The sequence below is a fragment of the Mytilus californianus genome, unplaced genomic scaffold, assembly GCF_021869535.1.
Source record: "Mytilus californianus isolate M0D057914Y unplaced genomic scaffold, xbMytCali1.0.p SCAF_1, whole genome shotgun sequence".
In the NCBI taxonomy this organism is placed as follows: domain Eukaryota; kingdom Metazoa; phylum Mollusca; class Bivalvia; order Mytilida; family Mytilidae; genus Mytilus; species Mytilus californianus.
Window position 1 is genome coordinate 120,601,030 of NW_026262581.1, and position 19,029 is coordinate 120,620,058.

The window sequence follows — 19,029 nt, forward strand, 5'->3', positions numbered from 1 at the left end:
CTTTTTGAGTAAACTATTTTTTTTTGTCAAACTATCGATTCATATCACCTCATTAATGTTTTCAAACAATTATTCAAAATTTTACAAAAAATATTTCGTGACATGATGATGATATGTACGTGAAAGTATATCACAATTTTAGGTTAATTTTATACAAGTAGGTTTGCGTGTTACAATTTTGCTAAAAGTAACGTTATTGTTTACGACTGATTGACAAAAGAGATTTCAGCAACAAACATACATTTCACCGAACGTTGTCGCAAAAATGTCAAGGAGAAACCTCTTTTGTTTTCAAAAGATGCAAACGTTCTGGTTGGTAATTCTTACTTGTAATTAACTGTTTCAAATATCAACAAAAACATATTACTTTGGTATACAGTATACATCAATACTTTCTTGTTTTGAAAAAAAAAACCCAAGCCACGGAATAAATTCTCAGTTCACTTGAACATATGACACTTGAAATAGAATAATGTGTAAAACAATTACATAGAAAAGAGATAATACAAATGTTTCCAACTACATTTTTTATAAATGTTCTCTGTTTTAGCCGATTATGGTAAATCCGGACCGTTATCATTCATGTGTCCAGGAATGTCTAGAGTTGTATTTCTGGAGCGTGGCTCCAATATGCATGTAAGTACACAATTACTGTTCCATCCAACGTACATATATTATTTTTGTATCAACTTCATCAAAAGTCAATAGTACTACTACTACTACTAATAATGATAATAACAATAATGATAATAATGATAATGATAATAACAATAATGATTATAATAATGATAATAACAATAATGAAGATAATGATAATGATAATAACAATAATGATAATAATGATAATGATAATAACAATAATGATAATGATAATAACAATAATGATAATGATAATAACAATAATGGTAATAATAATGATAATAATGATAATGATAATGATATATAGGATTTTGGTTTAAGACTACTGTTGATATTTGTAGGATGTCTGTGGACCAGAATTTGAACTGATGTTTAATGGAAGCCATACCAGTCTACACAATGCAAATCTAACGTTTCATTTCTCCAGTTTCCCCAATACTATGCATGCTGTACCACTTCATCATAATCCATATAGTATGTATTTTTTTGAAAAAAAAAATAATAAAGTTTGCTGATATGTACTACCCTCAGAAAGTATAAATGAAAATGACAACCGTATTTTCCCCCTGAATCTACAATCTTGAGTTTTCGGCAGTTTTTATTTGCTTTTAGTTGACTGTTGTTAGTCTTGCAATGCTTAAACACTGTTTTAAAGGTACTTAACATTTTGTTGTATTTAGCTTCTGATATTTTTAACTCGAAAGATTTATAACTTAGAGAAATATCACTTGTCGTATAAATAAAAAGAGATATTGGATACACGTTTATAAGACATCAAACAGCATTAAAAAAGAGAGAGAAAAGACATCAAACAGCATTGAACAAGAGAGAGAAAAGACATCAAACAGCATTGAAAAAGAGAGAGAAAAGACATCAAATAGCATTAAACAAGAGAGAGAAAAGACATCAAACAGCATTTAACAAGAGAGAGAAAAGAAGCCATATTGGTCACTTGGGTGTTCTTTCGACCGGCTGTTAAACCCTTGCCAATGTGGATGCCCGTTTAGCTGTGCAGGATGTACAAATACGTAGCCAAGTGCTGTCAGAAGGGGAGCGTTAAATCCGATGCCTCTTGTAGAGAGAGTGCTACGCTCTCTTCACGTTAAAACCCTTACAACAAATCTTTGAGGGTACGTAGGTAGCCTGTTACAAGTCAAAATTTTTGTTCCTGTCCACTATACACTCAGTTGAAATTTCGCCGACTTATACCGGACGGCCTCTATTATAGGATCTACTTATTGTATTGATTGTTAATTTGTTTTTGTCCTGAACATGCAGGAAATATTTTCCACTGGATGTTAAGCAACCATCTTCATCATCAATCATCCATCATCGTCATCATCATCATTGTCGTCATCATCATCATCGTCGTCATCATCATCGTCATCTTCATACAACGGCGTCACAGTACAGGAAGACCGGGACGATCTAGTGCAATGCCCAAAACGAACTGTACTGATTTTTTTTAAATTAGCGAATTGATGCTGCAACTAGATACAATGAACAACAACAGTATATTATAACCATAAGTCTATTAAATCATTAAAGATGAAAAATAAGATTTGTAGGACAATGTTTAAGCTTATTAGATTTATAAATGGAATTACCGTAATGCCTTCTCATACGTTCATAGTACATTTATTGAACTACATGTTTTCAGGACACCCTGTTATGTTTGGTGTGTCTTTATCATGTTAATAATATATTTTGTATTCTTACCACACATTGTTATATGTAGATCATGTATCAATACACATACCCTGTTTGTTGCAGATATGGGAGCTGTGCATACAGAATGGTCCTTGTCATCAAGCATTAACATTGACCAAGCAGAAATACCATGCGGAGCAGGTAAGCATTGCATATTTTTGTAACAGTACAGTATGATTCAACAAAACAAACCCGGCTGTTACATCGCGAATCATGCTCTAAGTGCCAATAATAACACACCATAATACTACTCTTATAACTAGAACACATACCGGTGACAGCAAGCCATTGTCTAATTGCTACCTTTTAGTATAGTTTGTGTATGAGTATAAGTTGCTATTGAAATAGTATCATTGTTCGTTAAGAATAAAACACACATTGCTTCCATTTCAAACAATATAATTTACTATTTAAGTTAAAAATAATGCAATGCTAATCGATGTGATATCTACACTGTAATTGTAAACATCGGACAAACAATTTTGAATAACAATGGAAGACATAAATAAAACAGGTCTTTCACCTCTTTGATGGACAAATGTTATTTTTTCTTATATGTTATCTTTAGCTGGTATATGGCTTATTGAATTATTCATTGATTTTTTTCGTTATATATAGTTAACCTCGATAAAATGTACGAAATTACTTCTCTTAAACACTCATAGTTATTCCAAAGCAGTATTTTCGGTTTAAAAAGAAAGAAAGGAAAAATATATCCTGAAAATATAGTTTTCGATGTTTCTTTATAACTTTTAAAGTTTGATTGACTGTTAAGTTTGAAAATATCGCAGAATTTGTTTTGCACAAACATAAAGACAGTAGAGGACAACATTCTAATAGAAATGGTATATATGTTGTGTACAAATTGTAATTTGTACAGAATTTTTGTACAAGTTGTCAGTGTTTTATGAACCGCTTAACACAAATGGATGATGCAAGCACACAGTCTTTTGTTTCGCATATTTCTGTCATATTTCCATGACTACATGATACATTTTAATACTGATCATTGATCCACAAACATTATAAGAACACAAAGAGCCTTTATGCATATGATTTTGGTATAAGGAGAAAAATAAAAATAGAATTTAAACCATTCACATTCAGGTGTCTTTATTTCCAGTTTGAGGACAAGGAGAATAGCAATAAATTTTAGGTTGAAGTATATAAATTTGAATTTAAGACATTAATCTGATACATTTTAGAAGATAAACTTTTATCACCTGGTGCAAAAAGGTATGTGTCAAAGAACTTATAACTTGTACAAAAACCCTGTACATATTATAATTTGTACAAAATTACATCTTGTTCACAACATATACATTTTCCCTTCTGATGCTCAAAATTAAAGCATGTATTTGCTGTTTGAATTTTTAGGGGCAAGTCAAGTGATCAATACTGAGTGTCAGTGTCACAAATATATCGAATGTGTTAAATATTTCTAGGTTTGAATACATTAACGTTTGTTTTTCTTCTTACCGGATTCTACCATGAGTAATATGTGAACTGGTATTTTTTTTGCAAGGCAAAGGATTTTGCGTTACTTTAACATTGAGCTTCTCGTTGAATTTTTGATCTTTGTATTTAACCTGATACTGATTTGCAGTTTTAGCCTGTCCTTTGGGTTTATTGAACATCTTTTATGACGGAATTACTTAGCTGCTGGCACATTAAAATTGAGAGTATTTGAATAGCAGAATAACTTGAAAACATCTATTTATAACAATTCTTTGAATTATTGAATATTTGAAATGGATGGGTTATATTAGATAAGAAAGATAGGATAACACTTTTCATGGAATATGTAATGCGTTTGACTTACTTAACCTTTGTCCTGGAAACGTCTGATGGATTTTAAAGAAACATTTGGTGTACGATCGGTAATATACGATTATTATTCTATCGATTGGTATGTGCTGTTGTTGCTGGACTACCATTACCCGCGGGCGCCATCTTCCTAGTAGCCCTTGCTTCAAGACTGTCATGACTTAAAGATAGATTGAGATTTTAGATTTTCCGTTCATAAAATATGTAACTGGTCTAAAATCAAGGTTGCAAATACTACAAGCAAAGTTGCTTTTTGACGATCAATTGATGGTCCAAAACTTTTGGTTTCGAGAAAAATCTGATGTAGTTGTTAGTTCGAACAGTGTTTTTTTTATTATTGTTAAAACCTTGAAACATTTAACTCTTGTTTTTGGCAATTCTTCAGAGTTGAAATATGGAACCTATTTGCGCTCTACTAGGAGACTTATTTTCATAAGCATTTGAATCATGTTTTCATAAAATACAAAACCTTTAATGACAAGAAAAAAAAAAAAAAAAAAAAAAACACGAACAGAAGCAAAAAAAAAAAAAACAAACAAAAATCAGTTCAATCAGTTTGCTAGAGCATGTTATGTTTATATTGATACAATGTATTTAAAAAATAGAGACCTTTTTTTACTAAAAAAAATCCGCTAATAAGATTTAAAAGATGAAAATCCGAAATCATCACTTCATCAGTTCTTATCATGAATGTGTTGATAGTTACAGTGTCTTTGTATCTACACTTATTGATTATTCTATCACAGTTTCACCCGTTTTTTTTTTATATCTAAGATACATGCCGATTATTGCATGTTCCATGTGGTGACAATTTCTGTTTACAGAAAAAGCCCTGATTTCCATTCTAAAATGCTCTACATCCCCATTCTAACTAGGGTTCTGTTAGAAACAAAGAAGTCAACAAGAAGTATTTGGAATTAGATATAAGAACAAACTTGAAAACTTACTGGAAATAAATCCTTTGGTACAAAATAAAGCAATTTAAATTGGTTCCCGTTCCAACTTTTAGATATAAAGGATCATATGATGGGTTGTGGAGCCACCTGTCTCACTCTGTTTTGACTTCATACGATGCCACTGTTTTTATTCCAATAGATCTCTACCTTTAATGAACTATAATGGTTTGAAATAAATAAGGTATAAAACTACCATATTAAGCAATGGCGAAAAATGTCTCTCGAGAAATTACTTAGGTCTGTGTAGGTCTTCAGTACCGTGAAATAATGTTATGTGGACCTGCTTTACCATTCACATTTGGAAATGTGTACCATTCACACATATGTTATGTATGTGGAACTTCTTACCATACAAATTAGTATTATATGACTACATCTGCTATAGTAGCGCTCATTTTAACTATACACGAATATTAAAAAAAAAAATGAGAAAAAAGAGTTTTAATCGCAAAGCAAATAATACCAATATCTTCGTGTTTTTTAGGCTACATAATTGCTGTTGTCGATGACATGACCAATGGAATGACGTATGAAGCAGCACAGAGAGGTGTTAGGGTATGCGATTTTTCAGGTAGGTTAGAAACCACGAACAGTTTATTGTCTTAACATGTAAGATTGCGTTTGATATGTTGTATCATATTATTCATAAGTGCTTGCTCAATCTAAGAGTTCGTTGCTGATATTGGGATAGTTATCGGATTACGATTGTTACTTGGTAAGAATTTGTCTCTTTAGACCTAAATGTGTAATACGCTACATAAAACTATTGAACAACAACATTTTGATGTCAGTTATAACGTATTACTTGCTATGGACTTGTTTCAATTCTAACTTTACTTTTTTTTCAAAGTATAATGAGATATATTATAATGTCAATTTTAGAGTAAAGGTTACAGTATAATGTCAATCATAAAGTAAAAGTTACATTCTAATGTCAATTCTAGCAAAAAGTTACAGTCTAATGTCAATTATAAAGTAAAAGTTACAGTTTGATGTCAATTCTAGAGTAAAAGTTACAGTATAATGTCAATTATAAAGTAAAAGTTACAGTTTGATGTCAATTCTAGAGTAAAAGTTACAGTCTAATGTCAATTATAAAGTAAAAGTTACAGTCTAATGTCAATTATAAAGTAAAAGTTACAGTTTGATATCAATTCTAGAGTAAAAGTTACAGTCTAATGTCAATCATAAAGTAAAAGTTACATTCTAATGTCAATTATAAAGTAAAAGTTACAGTCTTATGTCAATTATAAAGTAAAAGTTACAGTCTAATGTCAATAATAAAGTAAGATGTTACAGTTTGATGTCAATTCTAGAGTAAAAGTTACAGTCTAATGTCAATTATAAAGTAAAAGTTACAGTTTGATGTCAATTCTAGAGTAAAAGTTACAGTCTAATGTCAATTATAAAGTAAAAGTTACAGTCTAATGTCAATTATAAAGTAAAAGTTACAGTTTGATGTCAATTCTAGAGTAAAAGTTACAGTCTAATGTCAATTCTAGAGTAAAGGTTACAGTCTGATGTCAATTCAAGAGTAAAAGTTACAGTCTAATGTCAATTCTAGAGTAAAAGTTACAGTCTAATGTCAATTCTAGAGTGAAAGTTACAGTCTGATGTCAATTATTGAGTAAACGTTACAGTCTTATGTCAATTATAAAGTAAAAGTTACAGTTTGATATTAAGTCTAGAGTAAAAGTTACAGTCTAATGTCAATTATAAAGTAAAAGTTACAGTCTAATGTCAATTCTAGAGTAAAAGTTACATTCTAATGTCAATTCTAGAGTAAAGGTTACAGTCTTATGTCAATTCAAGAGTAAAAGTTACAGTCTAATGTCAATTCTAGAGTAAAAGTAACAGCCTAATGTCAATTCTAGAATAAAAGTTACAGTTTGATGTCAATTCTAGATTAAAAGTTACAGTCTAATGTCAATTCTAGAGTAAACGTTACAGTATAATGTCAATTCTAAAGTAAAGGTTACAGTCTTATGTCAATTCAAGAGTAAAAGTTACAGTTTGATGTCAATTCTAGATTAAAAGTTACAGTCTAATGTCAATTCAAGGGTAAACGTTACAGTCTAATGTCAATTATAAAGTAAAAGTTACAGTCTAATGTCAATTCAAGAGTAAAAGTTACAGTCTAATGTCAATTATAAAGTAAAAGTTACAGTCTAATGTCAATTCTAGAGTGAAAGTTACAGTCTAATGTCAATTCTAGAGTAAAGGTTACAGTCTTATGTCAATTCAAGAGTAAAAGTTACAGTTTGATGTCAATTCTAGATTAAAAGTTACAGTCTAATGTCAACTCAAAAGTAAACGTTACAATCTAATGTCAATTATAAAGTAAAAGTTACAGTCTAATGTCAATTCTATCGAATGAGATATAATTGAATGACAACTCTTCTTTAGTTATAGTCTATATCTTAATGTCACTTTTGTATTTTTCTGTTCTAGCAATTTGAACAATGGTAATAATAGCTTTACCTAGCAGACTTCATATATACCTCTTAATTACTTATTCATTCGTATATACTTTAAGACATTGATGTAGAACTTGAAGTTGAAATGGTACAACTTAATCACACCATTACGCTCACTGCTGGTTCAGGCACTCTTAAGGAACAAATGCAACACCAAGGAGCGGCTGTTCATAGGGTAATATTTAAATACATGTATATAATATCAGATTCCAACAATCATACATTTGTTGTTGGTTAAGTGTCTTAAAAGTTAGTAAAGCATGCGAATAAAAGGAGAATAGAAAAAGTTTATTCTGAAGTTTAACTGATAGCAGCACTTCTTTGATAACTGTTTTTTTCCATCTTTTTAAGCGAAATGTGCACTTTTAAGGAATTTTAAAGTATATTGATGAAAAATGATGCAAAAACCGATAAATGATATAATCATATGAAGATGTAATGTGATTGCCAATAAGACAACTATCCATAAGAGACCAAATGACACAGAAGTTAAGCACACATTACATATTATACGCTACTTCGAGAACTAATAGTGAAAGTACTTAAACAAGGTATATCCAAGTTTTCGGAAATCATTTTATATTTTTCTTAACAGAACACTTATTCGAATTTTCATTAAAGAGTCTATCATTCAATGAACTGTTAAGGGTATTTACAAAAGTTTGTCATGAACGTTTATAATATTAGGTTTTTCTTTTTTGCTTCAATTTCCTAGACATTTTAAGATTAATGGTGATTGCCAATCATTTTATTTGTTAATCATGTCATTAAAGTAAATGAAACCCCTCATTTCATTTAAGATTATGGTGAGAAATAACGGTTACCGTCGAGTTAACAACGTCACAATAGAGAACCCTCATGTTGTTTCGATCTATCTCCGTCGACATGGTACTCCTGAAACACACACATCCATGTGTTCTGTTCCATCTTACACACTAGATGACGCCATGCTCGGTGGTATGATGTTTATGGACGGTAAGTAACCATCTTACAAAACTAGATGACGCCATACTTGGTGGTATGATGTTTATTGACGGTAAGTAACCATCTAAACACTTGATTTGGCCATTCTCGGTGGTATGATGTTTATTGACGGTAAGTAACCATCTAACACACTAGATGACGCCATGATCAGTGGTATGATGTAGGATGATGGTAAGTAACCATCTTACACACAAGATGACGCCATACTCGGTGGCATTATGTTTATTGACGATAAGCAAACATCTAACACACTTGATTAAGCCATGCTCGGTGGTATGATGTTTTTGACGGTATTAACCATTTAACACACTTGATTAAGCCATGCTCGGTGGTATTTGACGGTTAGTAACCATCTTACACACAAGATGACGTCATGCTCGGTGGTATGATGTTTATTGACGGTAAGTAACCATTTTACACACTAGATGACGCCATGATCAATGGTATGATGTATGGTGATGGTAAGTAACCATCTTACACACTAGATGACGCCATGCTTGGGATATGATGTTTATCGACCGTAAGTTACCATCTTACACACTAGATCATGTCATGCTCGCAGGTATGATGTTTATTGACCGTAAGTAGCAATCTTACACACTAGACAACGCCATGATCGGTGGTATGGTGTTTGTTGACCGTAAGTAACCATCTTACACACTAGATGACGCTGTGCTCGATGGTATGATGTTTAAGGAGGCTGGTGTGTCTTGAATTTTGAAATAGCAGATAACAATCGGTCTAGATCTTTAATGAAATGTGCAAATTTCGAGAGTAGTATGCAATTCATGTGTAAGACTTTTCATTTAATATAGAAAATTATGTGTTTTATCATATTTACGGCTGTATTTTACAAAAAAAACCAAAATGTTTTTGTTTGATTTTTTTTTCAACTTTGCCACATAAGGGGAGACAACTCAGTTGAAGGGAAGATAACTCAGATAAAGTAACTATTACAATAGAATGTGTTGTGAATTTACCTTTTTTTTATGTAGCAAGAAAACGAGTTTGGTGACCCCATTTTATCTTTTTCTTATATGAAAGCATATTATTAGAGCTATCTTCTCATATTTTATCTTGAAATTCAATGGTGTAGTTTTCGTTTTATCTCACACAATTGGGTTTTCCATGCATAATCTATACAAATTCTGACAATTTTGCACAACCTGTAGCGTGTAAATAAACCCAGTGACCCATACTTTTTATTACATTTTTGAAAAAAAGCATGATATAAACTACATTTTGACAAATTATTAAAACATTCTATGGATTTAAATTTAGACCCCCCCCCCCCCCCAAATCTACCTTAATGTCCCTTTGGTATCTTTCGCCACTCTTCTAATGATGATAAACAGTGTGTGTGTGTGGGGGGGGGGGGGGGGGGGGGGTCCGGGGGTTGGAACCCCCCTTTTTTCTTGACGATCAATGCATTTGAATGGGAACATATAGTTTTTAAAAATGGCTGGATCCGCTCCTGATAAGTAACTATCTTACCACTAGATGACACCATGATCGGTGATATGATGTTTATTGACGGTAAGTAAAAATTATCGTCCAATAGAGAGATAGCCATTACGGTACAATTGAACGATTGATAGCTATATGTTGATATGGTTCATAGTTTTGTCGAATGTGGTGGATATATATATGCCTTCTTGAAGCTTATGTTGGATGGATTTTGTTGTTTTCGCATTGATGGACAACACAAAGTATTTCAAAGTACTGACTGACGATTCGTTTCAAAATTTGACTTTTTTCTTCAAGAACAAAAAAGGCCTCAAAATCAGTCTGGTTAACAATTTTCTCCCACATTTTTCTAAATTAATAAAATGTCTAATGCCTGTAGCCTTCTTCCCCTAAAAATACTTCTACAGGTGACGAAACAAATAAAACATATTGCAAATTATGGAGAAACATTCAAATAAAAAAATTGAAAAGCAAAGATATGAATACTTGAATACCACAACAATAGACTAGTATTTTTACAATAGTTTAACCTCTACAACAATAGACTAGTATCTTTATAACGGTTCAACCTCTACAACAATAGACTCATATCTTTACAATAGTTCAACCTCTACAACAATAGACTAGTATCTTTATAACGGTTCAACCTCTACAACAATAGACTCATATCTTTACAATAGTTTAACCTCTACAACAATAGACTAGTATCTTTATAACGGTTCAACCTATACAACAATAGACTTGTATCTTTACAATAGTTCAACCTCTACAACAATAGACTAGTATCTTAACAATAGTTAAACCTCTACAGCAATAGACTAGTATCTTTACAATAGTTCAACCTCTACAACAATAGACTAGTATCTTTTACAATAGTTCATCCTCTTCAACAATAGACTAGTACCTTTACAATAGTTCAAACTCTACAACAGTAGACTAGTATCTTTACAATAGTTCAACCTCTACAACAATAGACTAGTATTTTTACAATAGTTTAACCTCTACAACAATAGACTAGTATTTTTACAATAGTTTAACCTCTACAACAATAGACTAGTATCTTTATAACGGTTCAACCTCTACAACAATAGACTAGTATCTTTACAATAGTTCAACCTCTACAACAATAGACTAGTATCTTTACAATAGTTCAACCTCTACAACAATAGACTAGTATCTTCACAATAGTTCAACCTCTACAACAATAGACTAGTATCTTTACAATATTTCATCCCCTACAACAATAGACTAGTATCTTTACAATAGTTCATCCTCTGCAACAATAGACTATTACAATAGTTCAACCTCTACAACAATAGACTAGTATCTTTACAATATTTCATCTTCTATAACAATAGACTAGTATCTTTACAATAGTTCATCCTCTTCAACAATAGACTAGTATCTTTAAAATAGTTCTACCTCTACAACAATAGACTAGTACCTTTACAATAGTTCAACCTCTACAACAGTAGACTAGTATCTTTACAATAGTTCTACCTCTACAACAATAGACTAGTACCTTTACAATAGTTCATCCTCTTCAACAATAGACTAGTATATTTACAATAGTTCATCCTCTATAACAATAGACCAATATCTTTACAATAGTTCAACCTCTACAACAATAAACTAGTATCTTTACAATAGTTCAACCTCTTCAACAATAGACTAGTATCTTTTACAATAGTTCATCCTCTTCAACAAAAGACTAGTACCTTTACAATAGTTCAACCTCTACAACAGTAGACTAGTATCTTTACAATAGTTCAACCTCTACAACAATAGACCAGTATCTTTACAATAGTTCAACCTCTACAACAATAGACTAGTATCTTTACAATAGTTCAACCTCTACAACAATAGACTAGTATCTTTACAATAGTTCTACCTCTTCAACAATAGACTAGTATCTTTACAATAGTTTATCCTCTACAACAATAGACTATTACAATATTTCAACCTCTACAACAATAGACTAGTATCTTTACAATAGTTCATCCTCTATAACAATAGACTAGTATCTTTACAATAGTTCATCCTCTTCAACAATAGACTAGTATCTTTACAATAGTTCTACCTCTACAACAATAGACTAGTACTTTTACAATAGTTCAACCTCTACAACAGTAGACAAGTATCTCTACAATAGTTCATCCTCTTCAACAATAGACTAGTATCTTTACAATAGTTCTACCTCTACAACAATAGACTAGTACCTTTACAATAGTTCATCCTCTTCAACAATAGACTAGTATCTTTACAATAGTTCATCCTCTATAACAATAGACCAGTATCTTTACAATAGTTCAACCTCTACAACAATAAACTAGTATCTTTACAATAGTTCAACCTCTTCAACAATAGACTAGTATCTTTTACAATAGTTCATCCTCTTCAACAAAAGACTAGTACCTTTACAATAGTTCAACCTCTACAACAGTAGACTAGTATCTTTACAATAGTTCAACCTCTACAACAATAGACCAGTATCTTTACAATAGTTCAACCTCTACAACAATAGACTAGTATCTTTACAATAGTTCAACCTCTACAACAATAGACTAGTATCTTTACAATAGTTCTACCTCTTCAACAATAGACTTGTACCTTTACAATAGTTCAACCTCTACAACAATAGACTTGTATCTTTACAATAGTTCAACATCTACAACAATAGACTAGTATCTTTACAATAGTTCAACCTCTACAACAAAAGACTAGTATCTTTACAATAGTTCAACCTCTATTTAATAGACTAGTATCTTTACAATAGTTCTACCTCTACAAAAATAGACTAGTTAGTATCTTTACAATAGTTCAAGCATAACAATCGTCCTAAGTCCAGAAAAAAAAATTGAACAGTGACTGTTAAAAATCTGCAATCAACACCAAATTTTCGAACTCACAAATTCATCAAAATGTTATTGTAGAAAACAACTTATCTATTTCATTGTAGTCACCTTGTGGTCTGAAGCTACATGCGAGTGAAATAACATTATATGATATTCTATTATACTTCCAAAAACTTACCAACTTTGCGGTATTTTAGCTAGCCATAAAACCAGATTTAATCCACCATTTTTTACATAAGGAAATGCCTGTACCAATTCAAGGATATGACAGTTGTTTTCAATTCGTTTGATGTGTTTGAGCTTTTGATTTTGCCATTTGATAAGGGACTTTCCGATTTAAATTTTCATTGTAGTTCGGTATTTTTGTAATTTCACTTTTTAATTAACTTTGTAGGAATAGAACCACACCATGCCCACGAAGCTGAAGAAGACAAAGACATGCCTATCTCTGTCAACTTTAAGGAAGGCATATCTATTTGTGGTATGTTTGTAGACTTATTGTCATAAAACATAGTCCTAAATATATATGAATTTTTAGATAATATGTCTTAAAATCAGAAATGATTTCATTTAGATAATATGACTGTTAATTTTAGTTTCGAATAATGTTGGTGTTTTAAAAAAATTTCTACAAATTGAAGCAAAGATAGAAAAGAAGAAAATATGCGGTAGAAAGAAACAGAAAAATATTGCATGAAAATATGTAGCAAGCATGTGCATATGGTGTTGGGATGACAAAAAGTATAGGTATAAATATACAGAACTGTTCATAGTGGTTTTTATTGTTTATTATTTTAGGTGATGCTGAATTAGTTATGATGTTGGACCCACTTGGTATGATGAATGACAGCAACCCATGTAATAACTTTGTACGACTGTCTGTTTATGTTGACTGTAGCCATTTAAGTAAGTATCTTTTTTGAATTTGTAAGCTGTATCACTTGGTTGAAATCCCGCTTAAGATAATGCTTATTCCGTTCTAATTTCCAAAGTTACGTCTGACCAATACTGTTTTTTACGGATCGAACTACTCTAAAACTCAAGTCTTCTCAGTGTGAACCTTTCAGACCTAACTCATTGATCTGTCGAGGTCCAAATCGAAATTGTTAGTTTCTTCAATTATTGATGTAAACGACAAACTATTTAGTCTTGTGTTTGTTTTTTTGTCACTTTAGTGGCTAAAGACTTCTGCATGGTAGTTTCAAATACAATGAAAATTGGATGGGAGGCTAATATGATATTTCAAGATAAACACAGTCATGAAATCAAGATGTACCACTATCAGGTATTTATATTCTAATGATTATGATGAGACATCTAATGATGTTTGCTCGTCTTGTTTTTGAATTTTTGTCAGATATTCGGAATTCTCTGGTTTTATCCTTGTATTGCCAAGAAAAATTTTGACAGCTTATCCCTACTTTTCTTTTCATAATTTTATTACATAGTTTAAAAAGCCATATTTGAAAATCCTTGTTATTTTTCATTGTTTTTAAATGAAAAAAGGTGCCAATGGTAATTGTATGAAAAGTCCAGAGAAAATCATTTCCCGCCAAATTTTCAATGGCTTATATCTCGAAAACAGGAACACGTACACTTCATTATTTATCTGCTTTTTAGTTCCGTTATGTATGTACTATCAGTTTAAAACAGTCTTTTTAAAAGGCTTGCTATATTGAAAAAGAGTAGCGTTTTTTCCTTAACAACAGAAAATTCTTTATTGCACTAAAAAAAACCCAGAAAAGTTCTTTATTGCATTTGTTAACAACTGTCATGTATATAACAACCATTCTATGTAGATTTAGATGATGCAAATTTGTTAAGTTCCGTCGGTTTCAAATGTGAACTGTTTGAATGGTTTTACACTAGTAATTTTTTGGGGCCCTTTATAGCTTACTGTTCGGTGTGAGCTAAGGCTCCGTGTTGAAGACCGTACTGTGACCTATAATGGTTTACTTTTATAAATTTTGACTTGGATGGAGAGTTGTCTCATTGGCACTCATACCACATCTTTTTATATCTATGTAGGGGATTTTGCATTTGCAAATTCCTCTATACAATGAGGGAAACGATAGAAATCGTGTTATAAGAATCGTAAAATAATTTGATAAAAAAACATTTATGGTCCTTCGTTTGAATAACAAGGAATTTCCTTTGTTATAATTATTAGGCAATGGACAGCTACTGGCAAGGTAGAGATACTCATAACCATGACAACCACATCGAGCAGGTAGGATTGGCAAAATTTGTCTTATTGAAGAAAAAGTTGTCAATAGTGTACATGAGGCATAATCACGGAAAGTTTCCATGTGAAACAGTAATTCCAATAATGAAAAGACGAATGAAGATGGAAAGAATTATGGACTCTTCAGATTATACATTAGATTCCACAAGGATGAGTACAATGCAAAACTTGAAAACGAGGCTGATGAACATGAATGCCATGGCAAATAATGACGACCTGCAATCCGAGATTGAAATGTTTGGAAACGATACTTTTGGAATTTCAAATGATGTAACGAGAAGTCAAGTTCAAGGAATGGCCATGGGAATGCAAATGGCAATGGGGCTTAAGTATGGAATAGGAATAGCTCAAATGTATGGACAGCCAATACCTCATAACATGACTAGAACTATCTTGGGACCTGCCTTGGAAGGAATAGGGAAAATCATAAAAGAGACAATGGGACAAACCAAAATGATGAAAGGATATATGATGTCTTCTTTGGTTTATCATGCTGCTTCTACTTTAATGATGGTTCACACAGGTTTATTCCATCTACCGATGGATGTTGGAGAAAACTTGGAAAATATGCTATATAACATAATAGATTTCCCGGAAACCATACTTAACGATACAACAGAAGACTGTGACCATTCGCATGCCGAACAGACTGCAATGTATCTGTGGTATCTCAGTTTGGGGCACAATTGGGAAGAATGGTCACACGTGGACCAATCAATCTGTAACGACCTAATGATTCTATCCTATATGGCACATGGTGGAGCAATGGTCCTGGCCAAAGATATTTATGATGAAGTAGCAGAAGACACATACAGAGGTAAAGTTAAAAACAACAAAATAAATCTAATAAGTATAGCTTTTCTTTCAAACAAACATGTATAAATTCAGCTTTTCAATCAAACAAAAGTACATAGTTTTAGCTTTTCAATCAAACAAAAGTACATAATGATAGGTTTTCAATCAAACAAAAGTACATAATGATAGGTTTTCAATCAAACAAAAGTATATAAATATAGCTTTTCAATCATACAAAAGTACATAATTATAGCTTTTCATTCATAGAAACATATATAAATTAAAGAAATAATTCATGCAAGTCATAGATTTGTTGGAAATTTTCCAATGGTATGGGCCGTTATATTTTATTACAAATGTTAGCATTTTTTGATGATTTCACGTTCTTTGTCGATGAATTACTGACAAAAAAAATGTTCTGTAATATAAACACAACTTATGAAATATTAAGTATGCACTTTGTATTTCCAGAAATGCCAAAAATGTGTCGCCCACATCTTTACATGCCCGACGATAGTCCTCCTGTAATATGGAAGGGTGAGTAAAAGAATACCTAAATAAAAATTACTTTATCCTATGAATATCTAGGTTTTCAAGTGGACTTAATCTCTAGTTTCCAGTTTTTACTAATTTTGTACTCACACTTTTGTATTACCATGGCATGCAGAGTTACTCATGTCCTTAGATCTGTTACAACTTGTATCAGACAAACATTCGCGATCATCTGAAGTGTGTCCAGTGACAAAATGCTCAAACATTCTAATTTTCGAATTTAATTGCCAGCATCATTCCCTCCTCTTTTGAAATTGTTTACTGTATTATCAGAAATAACTAAATAAGCTATATAATATCTTTCTAGTCGGATTTTGCAAGCATGAGTTCTTCATACTTTCACTATTAGAGAGACATGAACTGTTTCCTTCCAAAAAATAAAGAAAAAGGGAGATAAGGTTTATATTAATGTCCTGAACGTGCATGTAATATTTGCCTATCTTTCCGTTATGATTTAATAACCAACTTTATATTAAGATTAGAAACATAACTGTATTCGAACCCCTTTACATATTTTATAATATTTTTAATTAGAATAGGTTTTCTTCATAACATTATAATTTTATTATATGATCTGTGTTCCGTGGGTTTTTGTGTATTATTTTTTTAACGTTTTCAAATAATATGTATTGCAGTTAAGAATGGGCGAGTATTGATGGGTATATATTCTCCCCTTGGTGATGTGGTAACCTGGAAAGTGACAGCAGTTTGCCGTTGTGATGGTTGTCCAGCAGACACATATGACATGCATACTAGTTCATACTACAACGGACACGAAATGACAACGAATTATGGTGGCTAGCTTGTACTTTGTGCTGCTTCGTATTAACTTCCTGTTGTCCCTTCAACTTCAATGTGAAATCGACATTATGGAAAGGCTTGGAAGCTACAGTCTCGTCAATCATTAATAAGATTTTTTACTTTTAGATGTTTTAGTTACAAATAGTTACAGAATTCTTCACGGAGAATTTATATCAATACTAGACCAACAAATGTTTCTATCAAGGAAATATTCAGCGATTATCTTCCTTTTTTCGTGCTTTTATTTCGTTTTTCATTTTATGTCATGGTATTGTTGTTTTTCTTCGACTTATGCTTTTAGTTGCCCCTTTGGTGTCTCCTGCCTCTTTTTATGGTTTTGTATTGTTTTTTTTAACTCCGCATTACATATGTTATAAGGTTTCAAAACAATGAAATCATCAAAGTGTATGATCTCTAACATTTTAATAAGACACATTATTTGTCGAAATGCTCATCTGGTGCAGTAATATATACCGTAAATGTTATATATGCTAATTGTAGTTCCTTTGCTGTTTACACATATGACCTTTTTATTATGTCAGTTAGCTGAGGTTTCCTTTCTGAATCAAATAACCCACATAAAAATAGAATATAATTGGAGTAATTTTTTTTTCAAATTGCAAAACTGAAGGTTAAAGGCAGTTGTATTAATTTTCTTCATTTGAGATATAATTATAATATTTTGAGGACCAACAATACTTCGAAAAGTTTTTTTGCTAATGCGATATTATGATAATATCTCTTCTTGGTGAATCATTGGTGTACGTTATGTTCTTAAGATTTCAAATATGTTACAAAAATTACAGATATGCATTTTTTATTATTATTCACAAGACGTTCAGTAGTCAATCAATTTTCATCAACATTTCTCAAACTCGTGCGACACTGATTCGTTATTTATAACAAACAAGAAAATTATCCACCATTCTACAAATTATTCTCTAACAGTTACTTCTCTTTTTTCATGTTTTGATAAAGAACTGTATTCTGTTTGTTAAATATCTGGTGAAATTTTTAATCATTTTGGCCTTCTATTTTTCATATTGAGAAGTGAGGTATGAATTATCGTTACGAAAATGCAGTATTTTTATCTAGTATAAATATGACAATCTACTTCTTTAAATAAAACATTTTACATATATAAACTGTGATACTGATACATGATTATTTGTATGAAATTGCAAAATAAACTGACGAACATCTTTCTGTAAGTTGGGGTCCGACACCCTACCCCACCCTAACTTTCAAAGTTAATAAAAAAAAATTCTGAGGCAAGACTTTTTTCCACACTAGGTGCAAATGAAAGTTGGGACCCTTAGGCATGCTTGACTGAAAAATTCCAGGCGGGGTATAGCACGGATTTTATTCTTAAATTGATCCAAAGTTGGGGTCCGACACCCTACCCCACCCTAACTTTCAAAGTTAATAAAAAAAATTCTGAGGCAATACTTTTTTCCACACTAGGTGCAAATGAAAGTTGGGACCCTTAGGCATGCTTGACTGAAAAATCCAGGTGGGGTATAGCACGGATTTTTTTTTAAAATTTGGTAATATAGCTTATAAGTTATGTCCTTGCACACCATACTTTGATTACTTAAAATAAACCCTGCGTGTCATCAAAACTAAGCGAAACCCACTGTTACAGAAAAAGAATGATTCGCTAAAACAGATTTGTTTCACATGAAAGTATTAAAGTACGAACGCAACTTTGTATTCTTGTA

The 19,029-nt window shown here is 31.7% G+C and overlaps 1 protein-coding gene across 1 annotated transcript; it reads left to right on the forward strand.

Annotated features, from left to right (window-relative positions):
- The first annotated feature begins 999 nt into the window (after nt 1-999).
- LOC127732532 (uncharacterized) lies at nt 1,000-18,421 on the forward strand. The gene is made up of 11 exons (XM_052241578.1): nt 1,000-1,113; nt 2,413-2,490; nt 5,617-5,703; nt 7,669-7,784; nt 8,410-8,584; nt 13,310-13,396; nt 13,714-13,821; nt 14,091-14,200; nt 15,086-15,977; nt 16,427-16,492; nt 17,143-18,421. Exons 1-11 carry the CDS (start codon nt 1,008-1,010, stop codon nt 17,307-17,309), a joined length of 1,992 nt encoding a protein of 663 aa, XP_052097538.1. The 5' UTR covers nt 1,000-1,007; the 3' UTR covers nt 17,310-18,421.
- The last annotated feature ends 608 nt before the right edge of the window (nt 18,422-19,029 follow it).

What these genes read in the sequence shown, in the direction of transcription:
- LOC127732532 (XM_052241578.1), top strand. Translation starts at nt 1,008, where the DNA reads ATGTTTAATGGAAGCCATACCAGTCTACACAATGCAAATCTAACGTTT. An exon ending in ACTTCATCATAATCCATATA is followed by an intron (nt 1,114 to 2,412) that starts GTATGTATTTTT and finishes TGTTTGTTGCAG; the next exon opens with ATATGGGAGCTGTGCATACA. An exon ending in TGTTGACTGTAGCCATTTAA is followed by an intron (nt 13,822 to 14,090) that starts GTAAGTATCTTT and finishes TTGTCACTTTAG; the next exon opens with TGGCTAAAGACTTCTGCATG.